Source organism: Lagenorhynchus albirostris, chromosome 20 (assembly GCF_949774975.1).
Source record: "Lagenorhynchus albirostris chromosome 20, mLagAlb1.1, whole genome shotgun sequence".
In the NCBI taxonomy this organism is placed as follows: domain Eukaryota; kingdom Metazoa; phylum Chordata; class Mammalia; order Artiodactyla; family Delphinidae; genus Lagenorhynchus; species Lagenorhynchus albirostris.
In genome coordinates this window covers 16,746,188-16,769,965 of record NC_083114.1, presented here as the reverse complement: position 1 = coordinate 16,769,965, position 23,778 = coordinate 16,746,188, and the positions used below count along the sequence as shown (strand labels likewise).

Sequence of the window (23,778 nt, the reverse complement as noted above, 5' to 3'; positions counted from 1 at the left end):
CTGGGACCAGAGCCTAGATCTTTCAGCCTTGGACACTCAGTGAGCGCCTGCTGTGTACCGTGTCTCGGTGATACCCACCGACTGTTTGCAGGCTGACATGATGCTCTTCTGCTCCTTCTTTAAATCAGGCTGAGTGTCAGGGCGGGGACGGGATGCACACCCATGAAGCAAAAGGGTATCAGGGGTGGAGGAAGACTTGTTCTACCCCAGGTCCTCGCCTGGGGCCAGGGTGCTGATGACTCTTTCCCACTTGCTGCTGGTCCCATCGCTGAAACCCCCAGGTGCTCTTCTTTCTGAAGAATTTATATCTTGCGGTTTTGTGGTTAAGAGAAAATGACGCGACCCATGAAAAGCCCTCACGGAGGCCCCTGGTGCTGGGCCGGCAGGCCCTGCTACGGCTTGTCTGGGAAAGTAGCCCCTGGGTGTTTCTGCGACTGCAACCAACTTTCTAAAAAGTGAGAGCAGCTTTATTTTTGCTCAGGTGGGAGCTGCTGCATGCCGGGCACCTCCTTAAGCAGAACCCAAATCCGCAGGTGTCGTTTCTTCTTTACGATCTCTAGTACACCGGTCCCGTGTCGGGGTCGCAGTGCGCCCCGACTCATCCCCTTTCCTGGTCCCCGCACAGGTGGCCAGGCTTATGGATTGTCAACTGCGTGCAGTGAGGAATCCCTTTAAATTCTGCATGGTCCTACCTATGGGCCCCCTCTGGGCTGCCGAGTGGGGATCTCTAACAGCCTTTAAAAAAAGAAACCGCTCGCTCCGCTTTGGGGGAACGCCCCCCGGATTTTGAGACTCTCGAGCTCCTGAGCCATCACTTGACTGATGGCATTTGTTTTCCACTGGCATTTTAATTACACGTGTGCCTGTCGGGGCCCCAGAATGTATTGTGTGTTCATTTGCCCATTCATTCAGCTAAGGTTTCACAGTAGCAGACCACGCGCCAGGTGCTGTGCTGGCCCCTGGGGATCTAGTGGTGATCAGGTGATCGAGAACACAGACCAGGCCCCTGGCTTCAGGGAGTTTCCTGTCTAAAGAAGGAAGCAGACAAGTAAGATATTAGAACCGCGCTGAGTGATCTGATGGAGGAGAAGGGCTGGGGCTGTGAGGAACAGGGCTGAAGGGCTTGGTGAAGTCTTCCTGGAGGAATGGATATCTAAGCTGAGTTGTGGAGGCTGAGAGGTCATTGGGATGAGCCTTCCTGGTAGAGTGCCAAGGGCTGCGGGCCTTGAGGCTGAAAAGGGAGGGACACGTTGGCGGGGCTGAGATAAAGCCCCCAGATACTGGCTCGTTGTCAAGGCCAGGTCGGCTGATCTCGCTGTTGACCTGTGGTGGCCAAAGTCTTAGCAGAACGGATGGCTTATTAATTGGCTCCTAGGGGTGCAGCCCTTGAAACACTCGGGCCGGTGACGGTCCGCCCTCTTTGCTGCTGCTATTAGCGCCAGCAGCCTGAGCTCTTTGGGTCACGCAGAAAAGAATGGTTTCGACTTCGCACAGTTAATTGACTTATTTATTGCCTTGTCTTTGGTCAGTAACCTGGCACTGTGGTTTGAGAGCAGTTTGGAGTGGAAGGAAGCCCTGGCTGTGAGAAACCTTTCAATGTGGGGATAAGGCCCCTGCGTTTTCTTCCCTCCTTCCTTCCTCAGGCATCTTTGAGCGCATATTACGTGCCAGATGCAGTAATAGGCGTGTGGGGACAGTCAAATGAGGTGGGCACGGTCCCTGCCCTGATGTAAAATAATGGGGGACTAACCTAGTCTTTGGGGGTGGTTTCCATACTATAATTCAATCCTCCCAACCAACTACAAGCTGGTATCATCCTTGCTGTTGTACAGATGACAGAACCAAGACTCAGAGATGTTAATGCACTTCCCCGAGGTCACACAGCTGTTAAATGGCAGAAGCTAGATTCGAACCCAGATTCTGTTCAACTCTGAAGCCTGTGCTGTGTCCACTGCCCCGGGAGCTCACATCTACTGGGGGGAGACCCAGTCAGAAGCTCGAACATGAACCCCTCTGTGATAGGCGCTACCAGAGAGGTGTAGACGGTGCACTCGGAAGGGGAGATGAGGGATTCTGATTAGCCCGGGAGGTCTTGCCCAGGCCAAGGACATTGCGGCTGGAGGAGGGAACGATTTCCTGCCAAAACAGTTTGAGCAGAGGCCTGGGAGTAGGGAAGTACAGAAGGTATTTGTGGAATCCCTGTAGCACCCAGGTTGGGTGGAGAGGAGATGAGCCTGGAAAAGAAAGTTGAAGCCCTGAACTTGGAATTGGCCTCTGGTCACAATTGGGAGAGATGGGTCTGAGTGGGACACGAGTGCCTCTACTTAGCCCCGTAGAATGAAAGCAGCACTTGTGTCTTCACATTCGTTAACTTCATGCTCTGAAGATGCTCCCAGGGGCCTAGGTTCCATAACAGGACAGCACATAGTACACTTCTTGTGTGGCAACCCGGAGTTGCCAGCCTCAGCAGAGAGCGTTCCATTAGCCGTGTCTGCTCTGGGTACCTGAAGGGCATGTGCTGCAGGAATGCCACTGGGTTTGCCTTTGTCTAGGTTTCACTAAACATCAAAACTGTACAATGAGTGGAATTATTTTTGTTCTCAGTGTTTCCTCTCTAGCAATTGTCCCCACTTGCCGCTGAGCTCTCTAGATAGCAGGACTTAGCAGAGCTCAGGGCTGCAGGAGAGGGCCCGTGCCCCTGAGTCTAGCAGATGGTGAGCCTGGGACCAGATACATTTCTGGGGGAAACTTCAGAAAGACTGATGTAGAAACAATGGTTTTGTTGTCATGATGGGTCTCATTTCACACCTCATATCCCTCTAGCCATAAGGGTTCTTTAACTGGGGTCTGTGGATAGAATTCAGGGGGTCCATGAATTTGGAGGGGAAAAGAATTGTACCTTCTTTTTTTTTCATTAACCTCATCTGAAATGTAGTATGTTGTTCAATTTGGATGGAGGCAACAAGGCACAGCCATCTTAGCAAATATGTGCGGCTCGGTCGCCAGTAGAAATCACAGCTGTTTTCATATCACGTGACAGTTGTGGGGCTATCTGAAAAAGCAGTTTGTACTTGTCACAACTTCAAAGGTATGAGACCCGTTGCTAGATATTGTTTGATAGAGATATTGCTTTAATAGAGAAGATTATAGTACTCTATAACAATTTAAAGTAATACTTTGATAAATATATTTAAATATAATTGATTTCATTTGTAAACCTAATGTTCTGTTTTATGGATTTAAAAGCATTATTCTTAGAAAGGGATCAGGGACCTCCCCAGACTGCCAAAGGGCTCCATGGTCCAAAAATGGGCGAGAGCTCCTGTTTGGAAATTGGGAGGTTTTCTAAGTATTTGAAATTTTAAATGATTAAATGTCAGTAATTATTTTTTAGCATTGCAGCTGTGCTAACAAAAAGACTCCTTACTCTTTAGAGAAAATATACCGAGATATTTACAGATGAAAGGAAAAGGAATGAATTAACAAGGGCAAAAACCCTGAAGGGGGTAGCAGGTCTTGGGAAGTGGTTCCAGTGGCAGGGTTCCTTTGTCCAAGACTTTGAAGGGGGTGCCTGTCTTTGGGGGAAGCTCTCCACGGGTGCCTGGGTCGCTGGGTGTCAGCCGAGCCTGGTCCTCTTTGTGTTGTGCGCTCATTTCCATCTGTTCAAGTCCACTCCACCTTCTCAATCAGCCCCCGCTGCGCCCGCGCTGCTGGTCTCGCCCCTCTGCATCCGTCAGCACCCGGTTGGTCGGGGCCCAGCGTTTGTCAAAGAGAATGCTAGTCTGACTTTAATTTACCCTTAGTTTTTTGAAGTTTTAGCCTTTTGAGAGTCTTCTGAAAGCTGTGGACACGCTTCCCTGGAAAATGCACAGATTCACATGTCTGAAATTTGCATACATTTCAGGGCTGGGTCTTGGTGGACCCAAGTCAGGGACCTTTGCCAGCCACGCCACAGCCCACAGGCCTGGCCGGCACTCACGGTGTGTGTGCTATGTGCCAGGCACACACTGAGTGCTTCATTTCTTCTCTGCCGCCCAGAGAGGGAGGTTCTATTATTACCCCCATTTTCTGGAGAAGGAAACTGAGACTTTCCTGGGGGCGGGGTGTTCAGTAGCTTGTCCAAGGTCACAGGGCTAGGGTGTGTCTGAGCCTTCGGATCCCAGCCCAGACAATCTGATTCTAGGCTGGAAGCAGCCTAAGTGGAAGGTTACTCATCTTCCCCAAACCCCCGTGTCTTCCGCATCGTCGATCACCGACGCGCCCCTCTTCCCCTTCCCGCAAGCAGGAAGCCCTTCTTCCATTTAACCCGGTTCTGTCTTCTGCCCAGTCTCGACAGTTACTCTCCGAAGAGCGTGATCCCGAGGGGGAGGCCGTGCCAGCCAGCCTTGGGTGGGGTGACGGGTGATGGGTGGTTCTCTAGGATTTCCTGCTTCACCCCGTTTGAATGGCAGCAGAGGGGGCACCTGGCAGGCCCCCGTCCTTATCACACGGCCCGTGTTTGCCAGAGCTCCCCATGTCATGCTCGGGGCTGCCATGTACACGTGCCCGGAATGAACCCCCTTTTCTTTCCTGGACTTCCCACAGGCAAAGCTGGTCCGGTACATCTGCAAGCAGCGGCAGTGCAAGCTGAGCGTGGCTCCCAGCGAGAGGACCCCGGAGCTCAACAGCTACCCTCGCTTCAGCGACTGGCTGTACACCTTTAACGTGAGGCCGGAGGTGGTACAGGTACGTGGGCCGGGCTGTGGGGATTGGGCTCTGGGGGTGGGGCATGGGGGGTAGTCAAGCAAAGGGACCACGCACAAACCCGAGGACCAGCTCCACTGTGGCTAGTGCCCTCTACTCAGGAAAGGGATGTGGGGGGTGGCAGCAACAGGAGGGACTCAGGGTACATGTGGCTCTAGTATGTGTCCTGGGCGCCATCGCTTTATGAGCCAGACAGCCTGACCACACCACTCATAGGTTCGCCGTGAGGACAGCAGCCGACATTTCTGGAAACGTCGGCTGTGCAACAGACACTGTGTTAAACACTCTGTGCAGAGAATCTCACTTCATTCTCACAAAACCCTGTGAAGGAGTTACTATCATTATTGCCATTTTATACTTGAGAAAATTAAAGCACAGAAGGGTCGAATAACTTGTTTAAAAGCATACAGCTAGTAAATGATAGCTTTGGAATTTGGAAGCAAAGGTCTGAGTTCAGTTTTCTCCTGTAACTGCAGTAATATATTATTTTCTTTCCTTTGTTCTCTCTTGCCATCCATCCAACCTACCCACCCACCTACCCACTAACTAGTCAACCAGTTTGCATGGTGAGGGTCAGGGGTCCAGGACAGCTCTCACGGGGCATCAATAAATCAATGCTTGGCAGGTGTGATTCACCCAGCCAGGTCTTTTAAATCCTTTGTTTCTCTTCTAAAATCAAAAAGATGGACTCTTGCTATTGTTTTAAAAGTAATATGAATTCATTTACACTTTGGAAAACAGAAAAGGGAGGGGAAAAATCACATACATATTCCCACTACTCAGAGAAAAATCTGTGATCATTAAGATTCTGATTTTTCCTTCTAGTCTTTTTTTTTTTTACCCTAATAGTTAAATCTTTAAAAAATCTCTAGTGGGTTAGACCTGTGCTGTCTAGTAAGGTAGCTAATATTGTGACTTGGAATGTGGCAAGTCCACATGAGATGTGTTATGATTTCAAAGATATAAATTCAAAGATGTGCTGAATGAAGACTTGATACAGAAAAAAGGAAAACAAATATTAACAACTTTAAAATTTTAATCTGGTGAGATGACACTTTTAGATATATTAAGCTAAATAAAATGTGATTAAAATTAACTTCACAGATATTTACTTTTTAAAATGTGGCTGCTCAAAATTTAAAATTTAAGTGTGTGGCTTGCATTATATTTCTCTAGGGCAACACTGGTTTAAACCATCCTGAATAAACAATTTTATATTTTGCGCTTACCATTTGACCTGCTAACCAGCCTGTTTTCCCCGTATTTTCACACTTGGTAACCCCCAGCCTTTTTTTAAGCGGACGCATAATGTTGAAGTGTGTGTGCTGTAGTTTACTAGGCAGAGGTTAATTCCAGTTGTTGACTATTATATATAACATGGTGGTTAATATTATTTAGGAAGCTATTTGTGTATTTAAGAATTTTCCCTAGGAGAGATTCCAGGACAGGAGGTGACATGAGCATAAAAGGTTTGGGGAAGGGGGTGGAAGAAGATGGGAATGAATGGGGGGGACCCACAGGGGCGCTCTCAGCACCTTACATGCTCCCGGCCCTGGCCCCGGCCCCAGTGGCCCTCATATTTGTGGCATATGCCAGCTTTTAAGAAACTGGCAGAGGGACTTCCCTGGTGGTGCAGTGGTTAAGAATCCGCCTGCCAATGCAGGAGACACAGGTTCAAGCCCTGGTCCGGGAAGATCCCACATGCCGCGGAGCAACTAAGCCCGTGTGCCACAACTACTGAGCCTGCGCTCTAAAGCCCGTGAGCCACAACTACTGAGCCCACTTGCCGCAACTACTGAAGCCTATGCACCTAGAGCCTGTGCTCCGCAACAAGAGAAGCCACTGCAGTGAGGAGCCCATGCACCACAAGGAAGGGTAGCCCCTGCTCGCCGCAACTAGAGAAAGCCCACTCGTGGCAACGAAGACCAACGCAGCCAAAAATAAATAAATTAATTAATTAAAAAAAAAAAGAAAGATACTGGCAGAAAAGAGTTGGTCCATGTGAAGGTTGAGGGAAACTGTTTTGTGAGCTGGAGGTACCTTGGGCGTTATTAACAGTTCCACGTACGTGTAACACGTAATATGTATAATGTATACGTATAATAACACATAAGACGTATAATGAACTTCACCTCTCTACATCTCTCCATCTGTCTCCCACCCACCCCCACCTGCCTCACAGTTTTCTGCCATACAGGAAGGAGATCCAAACATATAATGGTTAATCCATGGTGACAGATTTAAAATCATGGGCTTGGAGACTAGGAAGAACTGAAGGGTCCCTCCAGCTCCCCAGGCCAACCCCTAAAATTTCTCTAGGGGCTCCCCACCCCTCCCTAACATCTCAGGATGAAGCCGTTTCCCCTCACACTCATGTCTGTAGCTTAAGTTGGAGACACTGGAGCCCCACGAGGGCAGTGACTTGCCCAGCGTCTCATCAATGTCATCCCTACTTGGCTGTGAGGGTCCAGAGTGGCCGAGGGGCTCTATGAGGGTCCCAGAGCTAGTGACAGGGACAGACTTGAGGTTCAGACCTGGGCCTGCTGGACTCCAGACTGTGCCTTCTAACTTCCTGTCTCGGGCCTGAGACATCGCTGGCAGATGGCTTTGCTCCTCAAGGGGTTTCCCTCAGATCTCCAGAGATGCAAAGTGTGCAGGAGACCCAGCCCCACCCATGTCAGTCTTTGAGACAGGAGCCAGCTGTGCCCAGGGCAGAGGCCAGCTGTGCCCAGGGCAGAAGCCAGTACTACGAAGGCTGGCTACAGAGGCTTTTTTGGCCTCTGGGGAGCACTCTGGTGGCAGCCGGTACAGGGGTCTCCCAGCCGGGCCCAGAGGTAAAGCAGATTCTGAGTCAGGTGATGTTTGAATCACAAAGTCATGCGTGATAGTCAGAGCTGGGTGGTAAATGAGGGGCAAGCTCCTTTGTGCTCAGTGGTCAGACAGGCAGGAGAGCCCAAGAGCCAGGTGTATTTGGGAGCCAGGATGCTACCTGGCGTGGAGCAGTGGGGCAGAGTCTGAGCAGAGAGCTGTGTGGGGACGGCGGGCTCAGGGTGAGACGGCACGAGTGTCTCCAGTTGCTCAGTGACTCTTGCCCCAAGACGTACTGCAGACCCGCCCACCTCCCTCCATGTCTCCCTTCCCCCACCACCACGGTCCAGGCCCCCATCCTCTCTCGCCCAAACTCCTGCAGCAGCTCTGGAACTGTCTCCCTGCTTTATCATTCACCTGCTTCATTGCATTTTCCACACAGCCGCCAGAGTGCCCACGAAGAAACGTAAATTGGATCACGTCACTTTCCATTGCTTCCCACTTCTTTCCGAACAAACACCAGATGCCTCACACACTTTGACCTCTGCCCGCCTCTCTCTGGCCTCATCTCGTTCACTCTCCCCTTCGCTCCCTCCGGTTTGACCTTTGCACCCACTCTTCCGCTCTCTGAAGTGCTCTTTCCTAGGCTGATCCCGTGGACATCATTCTAGTGGCAGGTCTATTGTCACTTCCTCCAGGCAGTCTTCCCTGATGATGTGACCTAAAGGTCACTCCTGTCTTTCGTTTTCTACCAATGCACCTTGGCTGATTTTCTCAAGGGCACCAGTCACTTTCTGGAGTTTACGTAACTTATTTGTTGCTCGTGGTCTGTCTCCTCTCTCCCGCTGGAGTACAAGCTCCAGGAGACGGGGACCTGCCTGTGCTGGTTGTTGGTCACAGAATCCCCTTTGAGTATTGGGCCTGATGTGATGACTGTTTGAGAAGAGGGAGGAAGGGTGGATCTCATCACGACATGGCGGATGTCCCCTGAGTCAAGGGTTTGGTCCTGAGTGGGTGGTGACACAGGTTATTCCAGGGTCTGGCTTTTCAAGCCTATAAGATGGGCCACCGTTGGGACTATAGCCCCAAAGGTCCATCTTCCCAGTCATGCCCGGCTGCCCATGAGTCGGCCTCTGGAAAGACCCCTGGGAGAGTTGGTGCTCCCAGGGGAGGGGGCCTTCTCCAGGAAGGCCGGAGCCCCAGGGAGCCCTTCTGACATAACGGACCACCTTTCATTTATTAAGGGGTTGTGCTGGGAGGCCTCTGTGTCTGATTATGAGTCTGCACCATGACTAAGGGGCTCCTGGGACCCCTCAGGGTCTCATTTTGCCTCAAAGCTGACATGTAGAGAGCACACCTGGCGTGTAGTCCAAGTGCTGTGTAGGCACTGAGTCCTCGCTCTCTGCCACGTCTCTCTCCTGCCTCTTAGAAATGCCTGGGTTCTTGGCCTGGCTCTGGGAACCTGGCCAAACCCTTAACCTCCCTAAGCCTCAGTTTCCTTCTCTGTAAAATGGGGGAGTAACCCATGTGCCATGTGTTCGCTGAGGCAGTTGTGAGGGTCGAGCACTTCGAGGCACTGTGGTGTTTGCTGGGGTGGAAGAGGGAAAATTAAGGCAGTTTCCTCACCTCATCCTCAGCTGCCATTATTCCTGAGTGAGAGTCAGACCCAACAGAGACTGTTGGAGGCTTGTGCACCAGGCAGCTGTAAATGGCCATCAGGGGAGTGGATGGAGACGGGGGCTGGCTGGGGGGCGGTTTTCTGAATCAAGAGGCAGTGGGAGTTGGCCGAGGGCTTAAGACAGAAGGCAGCACATGGGACCAACTGGAGGCAGGCCCAGTGTCCGCCTCCCACCTGCTGCTGGTCCCAAGGGCCACACATGGTCATCCTTACCACCACTGGCATCCTCACCATCACCGGTGGGCTGGAGGAAATGAGGCCAGAGTGGCTGGGGAACAGGAGGAGGGCAGGCTAGGCTGCCTGGGTTTTAAGAACCACAAGGAACCACTGGCCGGGTGTCACTCCATCTTCCCCCAGACTCCCCAGACCCTTCTTCTCAAGATTAGTCTCTTTCTTCCCCCCAGATCTCATGTCAGTTCTGGCCAGAGTGTCCTGAATGTTGGAAAGAAGGCTGTTTCCTTTAGAAATCCCAGCCCCTTCTGACCGGGGAGGTCTGCCTTCACACGCTGTGTTCCTTAGAGTTTCTCCTTGCCATGGGGGGGCGGGGGCAGAGTTAGAGTAGCTCCGCACCTGGCTTCAAGGCCAGCCCTGGGGCGTTGGCCTGTCTTGTTCTGTTTCTTAACCCCGGCAGTTGTGTGGACTCTGTTTTTGTTTTTGTTTTTTTTGCGGTACACGGGCCTCTCACCGTTGTGGCCTCTCCCGTTGCGGAGCACAGGCTCCGGATGCGCAGGCTCAGCGGCCATGGCTCACGGGCCCAGCCGCTCCGCAGCATGTGGGATCCTCCCGGACCGGGGCACGAACCCGTGTCCCCTGCATTGGCAGGCGGACTCTCAACCACTGCACCACCAGGGAAGCCCAGTTGTGTGGACTCTGACCGGCACTCACCCCACCCTGCTAGGCCTCAATGCATCCTGTGTGCTTTCAGCCAGAATTGGTTCTAGAATAGGTGCACATTTCAGAAACCAAATTTCCAAACAGCATGAAAGCCCCATGCCTTTCCAAAGTTGACCTCACAGGCAGAATCCTTTGACTTCTGAATGTCATTGAAATCATTGTTTATTTTCTTAAATAAATGTTTTATTTTGGAATAGTTTTAGATTTACAGAAAAGGTGCAGAGAGAATGCAGAGTTCCCGTTCCCAGCTTCCCCCATCATTAACATCATACGTTACCAGGGTACATTCGTGGAAACTCAGAACATGGCACTGGTACATGACTACTAATTAAACTCCAGACTCTATTTGGATTTCATCAGTTTTTCCATTACTGTCCTCTTCCTGTTCTAGGTTCCAATCCAGGGTACCACATTGTTTTTATTCACATCCAAATTTCCTTTTCTTTTTTGTTTTTTTGTTTTAGATGCTAAAATGGGATTGTAGAATGTATATCATCCTGTGGGTTTTTAGTCTGAATCTCATCTCTGTGTGAGTCCAGGCAAACCCACCTCATTCTTCTTTAGCCATAGAATAGGAAGAGGTTGGATTTCTCTGTGATATCTTAGGAATCGCTGTGTTGGAGGGGTGCCCACGTGTGCACATAGAGGCCCACACAGAAGGCATCAGTTCATGCCCAGAAGAAGCCAGGTGCCCAGCAGCATGGCACCTGGCATATGGGAAGCCCTGGCCGATACTTGCTGGTGAAAAGTGACAGAGGAATGAGCGAAGGTCACAGTGGGATGGAGGCTGGGGGTGCCAGACTTGAAAACGGGGTCTCTACCTGTCCTTTTTCTGTCTGGCTTTTTGGGGAAGGGATTCAAATCCATGAAGTCTGGCAATTTCCTTGTGCTGAGCTATGGGGGTGCATTGGTGCAGTCAGTACCCCCAAGATGATTTGCCCCAGGGCTGCTCCCCGAGGCCTCTGGGGATGGTCTTTGTGTGATGGGACTTGTCTCTTCAGCCTCTTTGAGTTCTCTGCTGATCTTGAGGCCTCATGGCTTCGTGACTGGGGCTCTGATTCTTCCCCCAGGAAGATACCTGCATCATACGTGTGTGTAGCCGTGTATCCATGTATAACCTCCTCCTTCCTTTTCAAAAGCACCTTCCCAGGATCTGGGCCTCTAGGGTTATCTAAATAGTATTTCAGCTTTGTCCTTAGACTGTGGTCACCAGTTTGTGGCCATACAGTCTCCTGGAAAGAATGCCCTCCTGCTGGGTGAAGAGAGGGGACGGACGTGGAAGTGGCCGCAGGGCGGTGTGGCTCTTCTGGGTTTCTGGTGTGGACGAAGGGACTCTGCACTCTTCCTCCTTTTGCCACCGGGGACACATCTCAGCCCTCTGCGGCTCCAGAGCCTGCTGCAGGCACTCTGACCTGTGTGCCCACTGACTCCTCTTCTCCCTCCTCTGTGGATGCTGGAAACGGGCAGCTCTGGAGGTGCCTTCCTGTCTTCACCCACCCATCAGTCCTTTGTCTAGAGTGACACTGTCCAATAGAACTTTCTGTGATGCTAGAAACATTCTATCCTGCCCTTTGCAGGGTGGTAGCCACCAGCCACATGTGGCCCGGCGGGGGACGCTTGAAATCTGTGTAGTGCGACCGAGAAAGTGAAATTAACATTTGTCTCTGTCGTCCTGAATTTTAATTTAAATAGCCGTTTGGCTTCTGCCGTGATGGGGCAGCACAGGTCTGAAGCCCATGCCGGTGGGGCCGTGTGCTGAGAGCCGGGATGCTAAACACGCTGTCCCCCAGTGCCAGGAGCTCTCAGGCTCGGGGGAGATGCACGATCGACAGCTAGCACCGAGTGCCCGGACGGAGCCAGCCTGGGGTCTGTGGAAGCCAGCGGGCACACTCCCCGTGGGTGCTGGCGGGGGGCTAGCCTGGCGGGAAGGGGAAGGACACACTGGACGGAGGGAGGGAACAGTAACTGCAAAGACCCCGGGGTCTGGGTCTCAGAACGCTGGTGCCGTCCTCACAGGAAGTCTTTGCAAAGGGCTGGTCCGGGAGGAGATCGGTGAGGAAACAGGGCTGGTTCGTGGATCTCTCCGTGAGTGGAGCGTAGGGGTTGGGGGTTTATCTGGGAGATCGTGGAAGAGTGTGTGCATAAGAGAGGAAGACAGAAAACATTAGGATTGTTTGAAGGAAACTAGAACTCCTCCTAGTGAGAAGGCTGGGTTCATCAGGGCTGGCGGGGCGGGTGGGCAGGGGTGGAAGGTGAACCAGTGCCCCTGGCTGGTGAGGAGTGGGGAGCAGGTCTGGAGGGTTGGGGGGCCTTCGGGACGAGGGAGTGAGCAGGAGACTGAGTTTAGAGGCAGGGCCCCTTCCCCGGGCATCTAGACTCACACGCTGTGACTGTTTCCGCCCCCTTCCCCGTCTATAGGTTAAAAACTAAAAGTCGCAGCTTCATGTTCTGGCTGCAGCTGGGGAAATGATTTCAGAGCCCGCTGGCATGGGGCCATTTTTTTTTCTTCAGCAATTTCCCTGTTGGTAGTTGTTAAAGGAAGTGGCAAGCGCTGGCTGGGATCAGCGCTAGCCGGGAGCGTGGGTGATGTGGAGGCTGGATTCCATGGGCCACAGGCTCCCCGAATAAGGTCTCGCTGGTGGCGTGGTTTTTTTGTTTTTTTTGCGGTACGCGGGCCTCTCACTGTTGTGGCCTCTCCCGTTGAGGAGCACAGGCTCCGGACGCGCAGGCTCAGCGGCCATGGCTCACGGGCCCAGCCGCTCCGCGGCATGTGGGATCTTCCCAGACCGGGGCACGAACCCGTGTCCCCCGCATCGGCAGGTGGACTCTCAACCACTGCGCCACCAGGGAAGCCCTGGTGGCATGTTTTGAACTGAAGATGCAGGTGGGTCCGGTAAGGGGTTTTTGTGGTGGCCCCGACTAGGCAGGTTTCTCTTTCCCCTTTCCTCTGGCCGTGCATTCCCATGTGTAAAGTCAGGCCTTCTCCTGGGGATGGGCAAGAAAGCTGCCTGACCTCTGCCACCATCTTGGTTTCCCATTAGCTGGGAGTAGCTCTAGCTCTGTGGGCCCCGGGATGTGGCGGGAGGCTGTGTAAGATTAGACCAGAAGAGTGAACAGGTATTTGGCTCCTGGGTTCAGCTTTAATAGACGTGAATCCTGCCACCCTCGCTCCTACCGTCTCCTCACATCCCTCTTCCCATCCCCACCCTCTCCCTTTGGGAGCCAGAGGCCCCGCCATCCTGACAGCCTTGCTCTTTGGCATCTGGGAGCCTCCTCGGAATGCAGCACACACCCTCGCCCGGCCACATGCAGGGATCCAGGCCAACGATCAGCCCCACCGGCCTGGGGCTGCCGCCATGCTGAGGAATTGACATCTTGGGCGCTGACCTCAGTACCAGCCCAGAGCGGCTGGGAGGTGGAGGCCTGCGTGGTGGACTGGCATGTGGACATCACCCAACCAGTCGGGGGAAGACCTAAAGTTGGGATATGGGAGGCAGAGGGCAAACTACAAGGCAGCATTTTATAGATACCATCCTCTTTAATCCTGATACCTTGGGTGGGGGATGGGGGCCGCGGGAGAAACACTAGGATCCCCACTTTATCGCTGAGCAAACCAAGGCTCAGAGATGTTGAGCGACATGTTAGCGTCACACAGCGAGCCGACAGGCAGGTCAGGATTCAAACTCACGTTCTTGTGACTCCAGATCCAGGCTTCCTTCCCCTGACAGATTTTGTCATCTGACGTCTTACCCAGAATAGCTCAGCCTGGGGCTATTGTATGTAGTTGTGTAATTGAATTGAGCTTTATTTCTTTCAATCTTCCTCCCTCTCCCCTCCCCCTCCCTCTCTCTCAATCTCTTTCTTTCTTTTCTTTTCTCCTGCCTTTCTCCCCTCCCCCATTTTTCCTTTCTCTTCCTCCCTCCCTCTATCCTTCCTCCTTTCCTCAATCCCCTCCTTCTTTCTTTCCTTTCCATCCATTTATTCTACACCCAATGATCACTTACCTTGTGCCAGGTACCCAGATTAATTACCACAGGGGATTCGTTGATGAGCAGAGTGCAGTCTTCCCTGGAGGGCTTACAGGGTGGTGGGATGTACACGTCTCCAAATAACCACGGGGCAAAGCAGACTGACGGGTCCCCAGGGAAGACAGGATGAAACATGGGGGTGACACAGAGCTGAGGGCGTGCTCACGTTTTCTCCTATTTGTCCGATCATGCGTTCGCCCAGTGAACGTGCACTTACCTCCTGTTGTGTGCCAGGTACTGCTCTAGGCATTGCCTGTGAGTTCCTGTCCTTACAGGACTTGCAGACGTCACTCTTTCCCATTGATGAAGTGATTTATTTTTCTGATCATGAACCAAAGTGCCCTCTTTTAAGCTCTGAGTGAGGAGGTGCGCCTGATTCCTGGAAATCTGAAAAATCGTGCGATGACTGCTCTGCTTAGCCCGTACTGGTTGGCATTTTTGAATGGTGAGCCCATCTCCTCAATCCTTTAGACTTCTGGGCTGCCAAGCCCAGCGAAAACTGACGAGACCGAAAGTCCCATGTGGGCAGGGACCTGGCTGTGTTGTTCACTGCTCTATCGCCAGTGCCTGGCGTGTAATAGGTGTTCTTGTTGAATGACTTAATCTAAATAAGATTATCCAAAGAGTTTTGGTCTCTTAGGTCTCAGGAACTCTCTCATCTGAGCTAGTGAAGGTTGAATTGCAAGGGTCTCTGGGGAGGACTTTAGGGGCTGCCGATGGCCTGCTGTGGCCTGGTGTTCCTGAGCTGCCTCTGCTTTCCACTGGCAACGGGTTGGACTTGAGCAAGACTGTGTGCCTGTAGCCTCCTCTGGGGCCACTAGCTCCTGGGCTGTCAGCTGTCCACCTTCTCCAGGGACTGCCTCAAAGGCAAAATTGCTCTAGAACAGATCTGCCCAGCTAGATATTGGGAAATTCTTGTGTCAATACCACACTGTTTTAATTACCTTAAAGCAAAAAGTCTCTTCTCTCATTCTTCTTCTTTATTTTAAAAAAATCAGCATATAAATTTCAGTGGTCCTTGCTTCCAGCTATATGCCTTTGGGCAGGCAGCAAGATTAGAAAGAAAGATCACTTAAGAGCGTGACCTCTGGAATTAGACAGCCCAGACCCTGCTGTTGGGAGGCGGACATAAGCTTAACTCTGCCACTTGCCAGTGGTGTGACCTTGGATAAGTCCCTTACCTCTCTGAGCCTGTTAACTCATCTGTCGGCTGCTCTAGCTAGAAACTGAGGAGTCATTTCTGATTCCTTCTGCTTCCTCCACCTCGACATTCAATTGACTAGCAAATCCCACCAGCTGTATTTCCAAATATATATCCCCCATCCATCTATGTTTCTTTTTCACCACTGCCACCTCCCTAGTCCTAGCTACTGCATGGACTTGTGCAGTAGAACCTACATCGCTCTTTGTATCACTCTTGCCCTTCCCTCTGTTTCATTATTCATGAGCCAAGAGTGATTCTTCTTGAAACCCCAATCCAACCACCTCACGTTCCTGACTACAGTCCTTCGCTGGTGTCTTGTTGCGCTCAGCATACGATCCAGACTCCTCACCATTACCTTCAAGGCTCTGGAATATTTGGTATCTGCCTCCTTCTGTGTGGCCTCCTGCCCCTCCTCACTCTTCCCCTCATGTTAGGACAGGTCAGGTTGTTTCCTTTCATAGCCCAGGGCCTTTGTGTGTTCTGCTTCCTCTGCCTGGAAATTTCTATACTCTCATGGCTAGCACCTTCTCGTCCTGTGACAGGAGCTTAACAGTCAGCTCTTCAGAGAAGCCGTCCTGTCTAAAATTAGATGCCCCGCCCCGCCGCCACCCAGCCATACCCACCACTTTGTCTCAGTATGCTGTTTCCTTTTAGCACTTATTCACAAATCTCAATTACGTATTTTAGTTACTTTTGAATTTGCTTTTTATTGTTTCCTAATAGGATATAAGCTCCCTAAGGAAAGAGACTGTATTTTTTGTTCACTGCTGTACCCCTTGTGCTGAGTAAGGTGCCTGGCCCACCCTTGCTATTCAGTAGCTATCTATTGATTGGATGGATGGATGGATGGATGGATGGGTGGATAAATAGGTCAGGATGACATGGTACCAGGGCGCTTAGTAAGCACTTACTAAGTAAAAGCTATTATGTTCTCCTACTTCTAGTTAGAACTCTTCTGTAGCAAGTTCCAATATAAACCGGCTTAAAGAAAACAGGCTTTTATCAGCTTAGTTAATAAAAGTCCAGGGAAGTCTGGATGCAGGGGCTCAGATGATGCTATTAGAGCTCACTTCTTGGACAGGCCCACTCCACATGGCAGTCATGAAGGGCACAAGCAGCTAAGCTTCACTTTCTTTCAGCACAGTAGTGGTGTTTCTTATTGAGAGCTTCTTACCCTAGAACTGTAGCTGAAAAATCCCAGGGAAGGCTCTGATTGGCTTGGCTTTGGTCATGTGCTCATATCAGAACCAATCACAGAGCTAACAAGACAGAGAACTCCAGTTGGCCCAAACTAGGTCATAGGTTCAGCCCTTTGGCAGAAAGGTGGTGAGCCTGAAGGGTCAGGGCCACCTACACTTGGGAATTGGGTCTTGGAGGAAAGAGAGCCCCGCTGACAGAAGAACGATACACAGACACACACTCTCACTCCCTTAGATAACAACTGTTCCTACTGTAGCTCCCCATCCCCCACCCTCACCAGGGGCTCTCCATGGGGATGGGTCACCTGGCTTTCCCCTGGGGGGGACCTTGCGGTGACCGTTGTGCCCACCTTTCCCAACAGTGAGCAGAACTCCTCTGTCTGTGTAGGAGGCAAAGGGCCTCAGGCTCAGAGGTGGTTTGTCAAAGGCCCAGACCCTGGCAGGGTTTCTGCAGAGATCATGTGTCTGTGATATAATAGGTGAGTCTATTCTTCAGTTTTTGTTTTTAATAACACTTCTCATTTTCTTCACTATGCTAGTAATAACTATTTATTTTAGAAAGTATAGAAAAGCAAAGAAAACAGGTCATCTGTAATCCTGCACAGAGGTAATGATTGCTTCTTGGCTTTCCAGGGTGTTTTTTTTTTTTTCTTAATATCCAGTCATTTATATGTATGTTCCTTTTCAAAATGTGAAAAGTATAGAAATTAAAGAAAACAATACTGCTGTTTATTGATGGTTTACCTCATAATCTTACTACTAAGAGGAAATGATGGAAACATTGTGCTGCATTTCCTTCCCGTTGGCCTTTGTTGGTGGATTTTTCTTTTCTTTTTCTTCTTTTCTAAATGTCGTTTATTCATGAATTTATGCTGTGATTCTTTAGTGAGTGTTCCCAGTGTGCCTGGGACCGAGCTGTGAGCTTTACGTGGAGCATGTCGTTCAGTCCTCCTGATAACCTTCTGGGGAGATGGCTTACTCCAGTCCATTATGGCTGCTGTAACAGAAATACCGTAGAATGGGCTAGGTAGCTTAAAAACAACAGAAATTTATTTCTCACCGTTCTGGCAACTGAGAAAGAAGTCCAAGGTCAAGGTGCCCGCAGATTCAGTGTCTGGTGAAGATCCACTTCCTGGTTCATAGATGACCGTCTTCCTGCTGTCTCTTCACATGGCGGAAGGGACCGGGCAGCCCTCTGGTGTCTCTTTTATAATCAGGGCACGAATCCCATCCTAAGGGCTCCACACTCATGACATCCCAAAGACCCCACTAATATCATCACATTAGGATGAGGTTTCAATGTACAAATTTGGGGGAGAACACAAGTGTTTAGTCTGTAGCAGGAGGCAATGCTTTTATCCCCAGTATAGGATAGAGATAGAGAAACTGACGGTGTCACTTACCCGAGGTCACCTAGATGGTAAGTGGGGGAGCCAGGATTCATACCCAGGAAGTCTGGCTCCAAAGTTGGGGTCACAACATACACACTTTAAGTTCCCATGAATGGGACCGTGTTGTATATTCCCTCTGTGATGCCTGAGCATCTTTTTAAAAATTTCACTGAAAGTAACATTTTCTAAAGCTAATTACAAGCGTTCATTGTAGGAAAATTTGAAAATATAAAACTCAAAAAAGAAAATAACCCCCCCCCACACAACCCCACCAGCCACTGCTAGCCAGCCATATCACTTTGTACATTTCTTTTTTCCAACTACACATAGTCAAGATCACTGTTTTTGGTGTACAGTTCTATGATTTTTTGATTTTTAAGTATATATTTTAAAATTAATTTATTTTATTTTTGGCTGCGTTGGGTCTTCGTTGCTGCGCGCGGGCTTTCTCTAGTTGCGGAGAGCGGGGGCTACTCTTTGTTGCGGCACGCGGGCCTCTCGTTGCGGTGGCTTCTCTTGTTGCGGAGCATGGGCTCTAGGTACGCAGGCTCAGTAGTTGTGGCTCGCAGACTTCAGCAGTTGTGGCTCACGGGCTCAGCAGTTGTGGCTCGCGGGCTCTAGAGCACAGGCTCAGTAGTTGTGGCACACGGGCTTAGTTGCTCCGCGGCATGTGGGATCTTCCCGGACCAGGGCCCGAACCCGTGTCCCCTGCATTGGCAGACAGATTCCCAACCACTGTGCGGCCAGTGAAGTCCCTTCTATGTGTTTTGATAGCTGGTAGTTTGTACGGCTCTTCCTTTGGGTGTCTAAACCACCCTGCCCCAAATCTGTGAGAGCAGCAGGGGCATTGGAAGCAATTGGAGTTCATGCGGGGGTGGGGTTTCCCCAGATGATTCACCGGGAGGAGGGAGATGATCGTGCTCCTTGTTGACTCAGGTCAGACTCTTTGGAGGGGGGCAGTGAGGCAGGGAACACCTCTGTCTTCAGCCTGGTACCCCAGATACCCTGGGGCACCTGCCCCACACCCGGCCCCCTGCAGCGAGCCCTGCTGGAGCCTCTGTGTCTTACACCCAGCACCTGCTCCGGGAGGTATGTGCTGACTCCCCAGCTCCCCGGCACAGACTATTTTTGGCTGCAGTGACTGTTCACTACAGTCATGAAAACAGAAACTCCTCTCCCTACCTCCTTCCCTGGGACACCACACCAGGGACCGGGACAGCCAGGGACCCTGGGCTCGGGCCCCTCGTCATGCATTGCCTGTGGAGCTGGGTGATGGCCAAGGCTACAAGGAGCACGGGGACCCCACCGCCCGTGGTGCTGCGTGAAGCACAAAGCCTGGACCAGCGCGGGCTGGAGGGCTGCGAGGTAGGCACTGGGGGCTGGGATCAGGTGGCCTTTGCATGAGAGCCTGGAAGGAGTGTGTTTGGCTGGGCTCCGGGTCCTTGCTTTGCTGTCTATAGAACACATCTGGAGAAATCAGCATATTGGGGTAGCACATGCCTTCCACTTCATTATTTCATTCCCTTTCTTTTTGGCAGTTAGGTGGCTGGTGGGGACCCGTCGGAATCTTACTGAAATAGATCTTCCCCTTCTAGTGAACGGTTTGGGGCCCGTTCGTGCTTTTGGTTTGAACAGGGCACACACTTGTTGTGAGCCTACTTCTTCTGCCAGGAGCTTAAGAAACCAGCGTTGTATGGGCAGGCCCAGCCCTGTCTCAGTGCTTCTGGTCAACCAGATAAGGGGGGCCAAGCCCTATAGAGGCTGTGAGTGCTAGCTTTGGAGGTACATGGACCAGGGTCCAATCTAGGCTCCATCGCTCACTTGCTGTGTCTTAGGTGAGTAACCTAATCTCTCTGACTCTCACTTCCCTTAGCAATTAAGCAGTTGTGCCCAGGCCACTTCACAAATGGCTGTAGTATCAGGAGTTGTTAATTTATGATTAGATTGGTTGTGAAAAGAGGAAGCATGTGAAGAAGCTGAGTGAGAATCAATGTGCCGCAGCCCCGGGTGGGTCTTAGCGCTCAGCTCAGAACCTGGGTGTTTGGGTGTAGCTGCTGATGTGCGATTTGCTGCTTCTTTACAAAAATAAAAAAGATGTGTCACTGAAGTGGGCATGGGTGGGGGTGGGCAAGAGCATGGAGCCGAGGATTTCTGCCCACCCACCACCTCTTGAGTCACCAAGACATTAGGGACTTGCCAGGCTCCAGGTGAGGCCATGAGCCCAGAACCCCACTGCTTCCAGATTCCAGAGGGCTCTGGACCCATGAGGTGAACACATGGCATGGTGTCCCTCAGGCCAGCACCTTTGGAAAAGATCCTCAGGGCAGACCTCAGGGAAGTCTTCCCTTTGGCTCACCGCTTAGAGCAGCTCAGAAAACCTCTAAAGGAATGACACCTTTACACCTGGGTAAGGAATGCCCACCGTGGAAAATGGTGAGCTCTCCCAGGGGTCGGTACATCCTGGTGTTGGTCCCCGGTGTTGGTCAAGGTCACCAGGGCCTTGGTCCTGGTGCTGTTGTTCTGGGTGACCCAGGCAGGTCCCCTCCCCTCTCTGGGCCTCGGTTTCCTCCTTTGTAAAATGAGTGTTGGACTAGAATGTCTCTAAGGGTCCTTTGCATTCTGCCATTGACCTTGGCAGAGAAAGGATTTCTCTCCTTTCTTCACCAGCCTCATGAATACCCATTGGCCCCCTTCATGCCCTCAGCCCCTGGTGGCTCTGGCGATGGCCTCCTTGGCTTGAGTCCTGGCTCCGTTGCTGCTATGGGGCAGGAGTTGTTTACAGGGTTTCTGGAAAACTACAGAGAGGGGCTGCCTCCCTCCAGGGTCTCCCGAGAGATCTCAGTCTCCCGCTTGGCCATTGTGCGACAGCTTTGAAACAATGGGCCCCTGTCCTCGGCCAAGTAGCCTCTGCCTCTCAGGTCTCCAGCTCTGGGCTCATGTCCCGCAGCCTGGCTCACCCCCCTCCCTGCCCTGGACAGACAGACTGATAAACAGCCCCAAAGGACAGACAGTGCGCTGAACACTGGGACGTGCCGCTCTGCTCGAGGGGTCTGTGATTTGTCTCCTGGCCCTGCGGGAGGGCCCACCAGACCAGCGCTGGGGCCAGGCGTGTGCCAGGGCCCCGAGTGGAGTCGCCGCGCCCTGAGGCCCGTTTGCCAGTCCAGGTGCCCTGCCGTGGGGCCGGGCGGGGGGCTGGCTGGCTGCACTCAGAGCCCTCATGCTGCGGATGTCGAGGAGACAGAGTAGACTTTCTGGGAATCCTCACTTGACTGCTATGTTTGTCCAGGGGAGAACTGGAAGCGGGAGACAGCGACAAAGCCGGCCGCAGACATGGTCGCACCTGAGCCCCTGTTTATTTCTGTCGGTGCCTTTACCCCCAGGAGAGCTGGGGAGGTGCGTTTCAAACCAGGCCCTGCTCCCTGCACCGTCTGCGGAGGATCACTGGGCATATCCCAGTTCGCCAGGGCTGTCCGTCCTGGGCAGTTCCTCACAGCTCTCCCGCTTTCCGTCTCAAAAGTGTCCCCGTTGGGATGGTCCATTGCACGCTCACCACCCCCCTCCGGAGGCCCTCCTCTTCACCCAGCTGCCGGCCCACTGCCACCCTGCTCGTCCATCTGCTGTATCAACAAGGGACGCCACGAGGGCCTGCAGGTCTGGGGAAGCTGCTGCCCTGGAGCAGGGCTGACGTGGTGACAGGCCCCTGACCCCTCCAGCTTCCCCAGCTCTGGCCCCTCCACACTGCCCTGCTCGTACAGGGAGGGACTCCCCACCTGCCTGTTCCCTAGAAGCCAAGTGTCACCCAAGGGCTAGTGTAGCTCTCTGGCTGCTGTCAAACCCTCCCCCTTCCTACCTAGACCCCAGTCTTCCGTTTGAATGTTCTCTTGTTTGTTGGTTTTCGAGTATTCCATTTTTGGTTTGAGTTTGACTGTGGAGTCTAGTGGAGAGGCTAGTGGGTTCTTTCCCACAGAGAGCAAGCATCCTGGGGGTAGAGAACCCCCTGCTACAGAAGCCCACCCATCTCCTCTGTCCATTTTGGGAGTAGCGTGTATTTGGGGAAGCACACAGCCCCAAACCTGGGTGGGGGTGTGTCTGGTGTGTATATGTTTCTCTAATCCTGGTCATCTGGCCATTTTCAAACAGCATCCAGGAGGAGCAGTTTTGGAAGTGTGTGTTGATGACACAGAGAAAGGTGACAAAATGTAGGCTGCCTAGATGGCAGATGTGGGCCTGCCTTGCCTCTCCGTTGTGTTCCCCTTCTGCTGATTGTGTGCTGGGATTGGATGGGGAGAAGACACGTCAGCACAGGGAGAGGCAGGCAGGAAGGAGCAGTGAGACCCAGGGCCACCAGGGGATGGAGCCCAACATAGTTACCGTGTGTTTGTTGAGTGGCTGAATGACCCACGAGGTCAGGGGTTGCTAAATTACAGCCTCTGGGCCAAATCCAGCCCACCGCTGGTTTTTACACAGCCTTTCGAACTAAAAAATGGTTTTCACATTTTCAACTGGTAGGAAAAACAAAACAGCAAAACAAGGCTATTTCGTGACATGTGAAAATCATATGAAATTCAAGGTTCTGCGTGCATACTTAAGGTTTTCTTAGCACATAGCCACAACCATTTGTTTCCATATTGTCTGTGGTTGTTTTGGTGCCCTGATGGCAGAATTGAGTAGTTGTGACAGAGACCATATGGCCTGCAAAGCTGAAAATACTCACTCTCTGGCCTTGTTCAGAAAAAGTGTGCCAATTCCTGCACTAGGTACCTCGGGATTTATGGGAGGAAGAATGGGACCTGGGAGGCAGCCACAAGACAGGCTTTCCCGGAGGGTGGGCCCAGCCCCCTGGGGTGATGGTGGTGGCTGTGTTGAGAGCAGATGCCGCCAGAAGCTGGAGACCTGGTCCCAGGCAGAGTTGGAGAGCACCCGCCTCCTCCAGAGGGCAGGAGGGGGGCCGAGGGGGCCTGGCAGGCCCGCTGAGGGGATTGAAAAGGAATGTGGAGAGAAGACCCACCGGGAGGCCTCCTGCAGCTGCTTTTAACCCCGCAGCTGGAGCGCACCTCCCAGCTGGGCATAGGAGTAGGGCACAGCGTGGAGTCTGGCAAGCCAGATGTGACCTGTGATGCCAGGTAGACTCTGGCCTGGGAAAAAGATCTCACTTTATAGAGCAAAGAAGTGGGCACCAGTACAGGCAGAGCCAGCTGGCTGTGAAGAGGCAGAGGTGGCCCGTGCCTCAGCCTCATCTATCAGGCTGTGCGGCCTTGAGCAAGTTACCCACCCTCTCTGAGCCTTATCGTCCGTCTCAGGCTGTTATGAGGACTGCATGTGCTGACCTCTGTAGTTCATCTAACAGAGTGCCTGGCACCCAGGAGATGAGTAATAAATGCTCATCACTCACCCTTTCTTGATCCCTTTCTCCTGCATCCCTCCACCTCCACACCCCTTCCTAAGGCTTTTAAGCCCAGACATACTAATGCGTAGGCCAGAGACAGCCACTCCCTGAAGGGTCCACCAGGCTTCCCGCTCTGTGAACCCCTACCCTGCCTAGGAGGGAGGGAGGCAGCAGTGTACAGGAGAGCATATCTCCTGGGACATCTATGAGCTTGAGCTAGGCTAGGGTTGGGTTGAAGGAGTGTGGGCTCATGAGAGGACAGATCTGCCTTCTCAGACCCTTTCTGCCCTGGGCTACTTTAGCCAGACTTAAGGCCCTGCAGCCTTTTTGCCTGCATGGTCCTCACCCCCAGACATTTTGATTTGATTGGTCTGAGGCGGGGCCTGGGCATCAGAATCTTTTTTTTTTTTTTTTTTGCGGTACGCGGGCCTCTCACTGTCGTGGCCT

General features: G+C 52.0%; 1 protein-coding gene across 1 annotated transcript in view; it reads left to right on the top strand.

Moving 5' to 3' along the window:
• KSR1 (kinase suppressor of ras 1) overlaps positions 1-23,778 on the top strand; it is a 151,358-nt gene that overhangs the window by 79,927 nt on the left and 47,653 nt on the right. Inside the window, exon 2 of the mRNA XM_060134281.1 lies at positions 4,585-4,725. Within this exon, the coding sequence (XP_059990264.1) occupies positions 4,585-4,725 (141 nt within the window). The remainder of the gene's footprint in view (positions 1-4,584; positions 4,726-23,778) is intronic.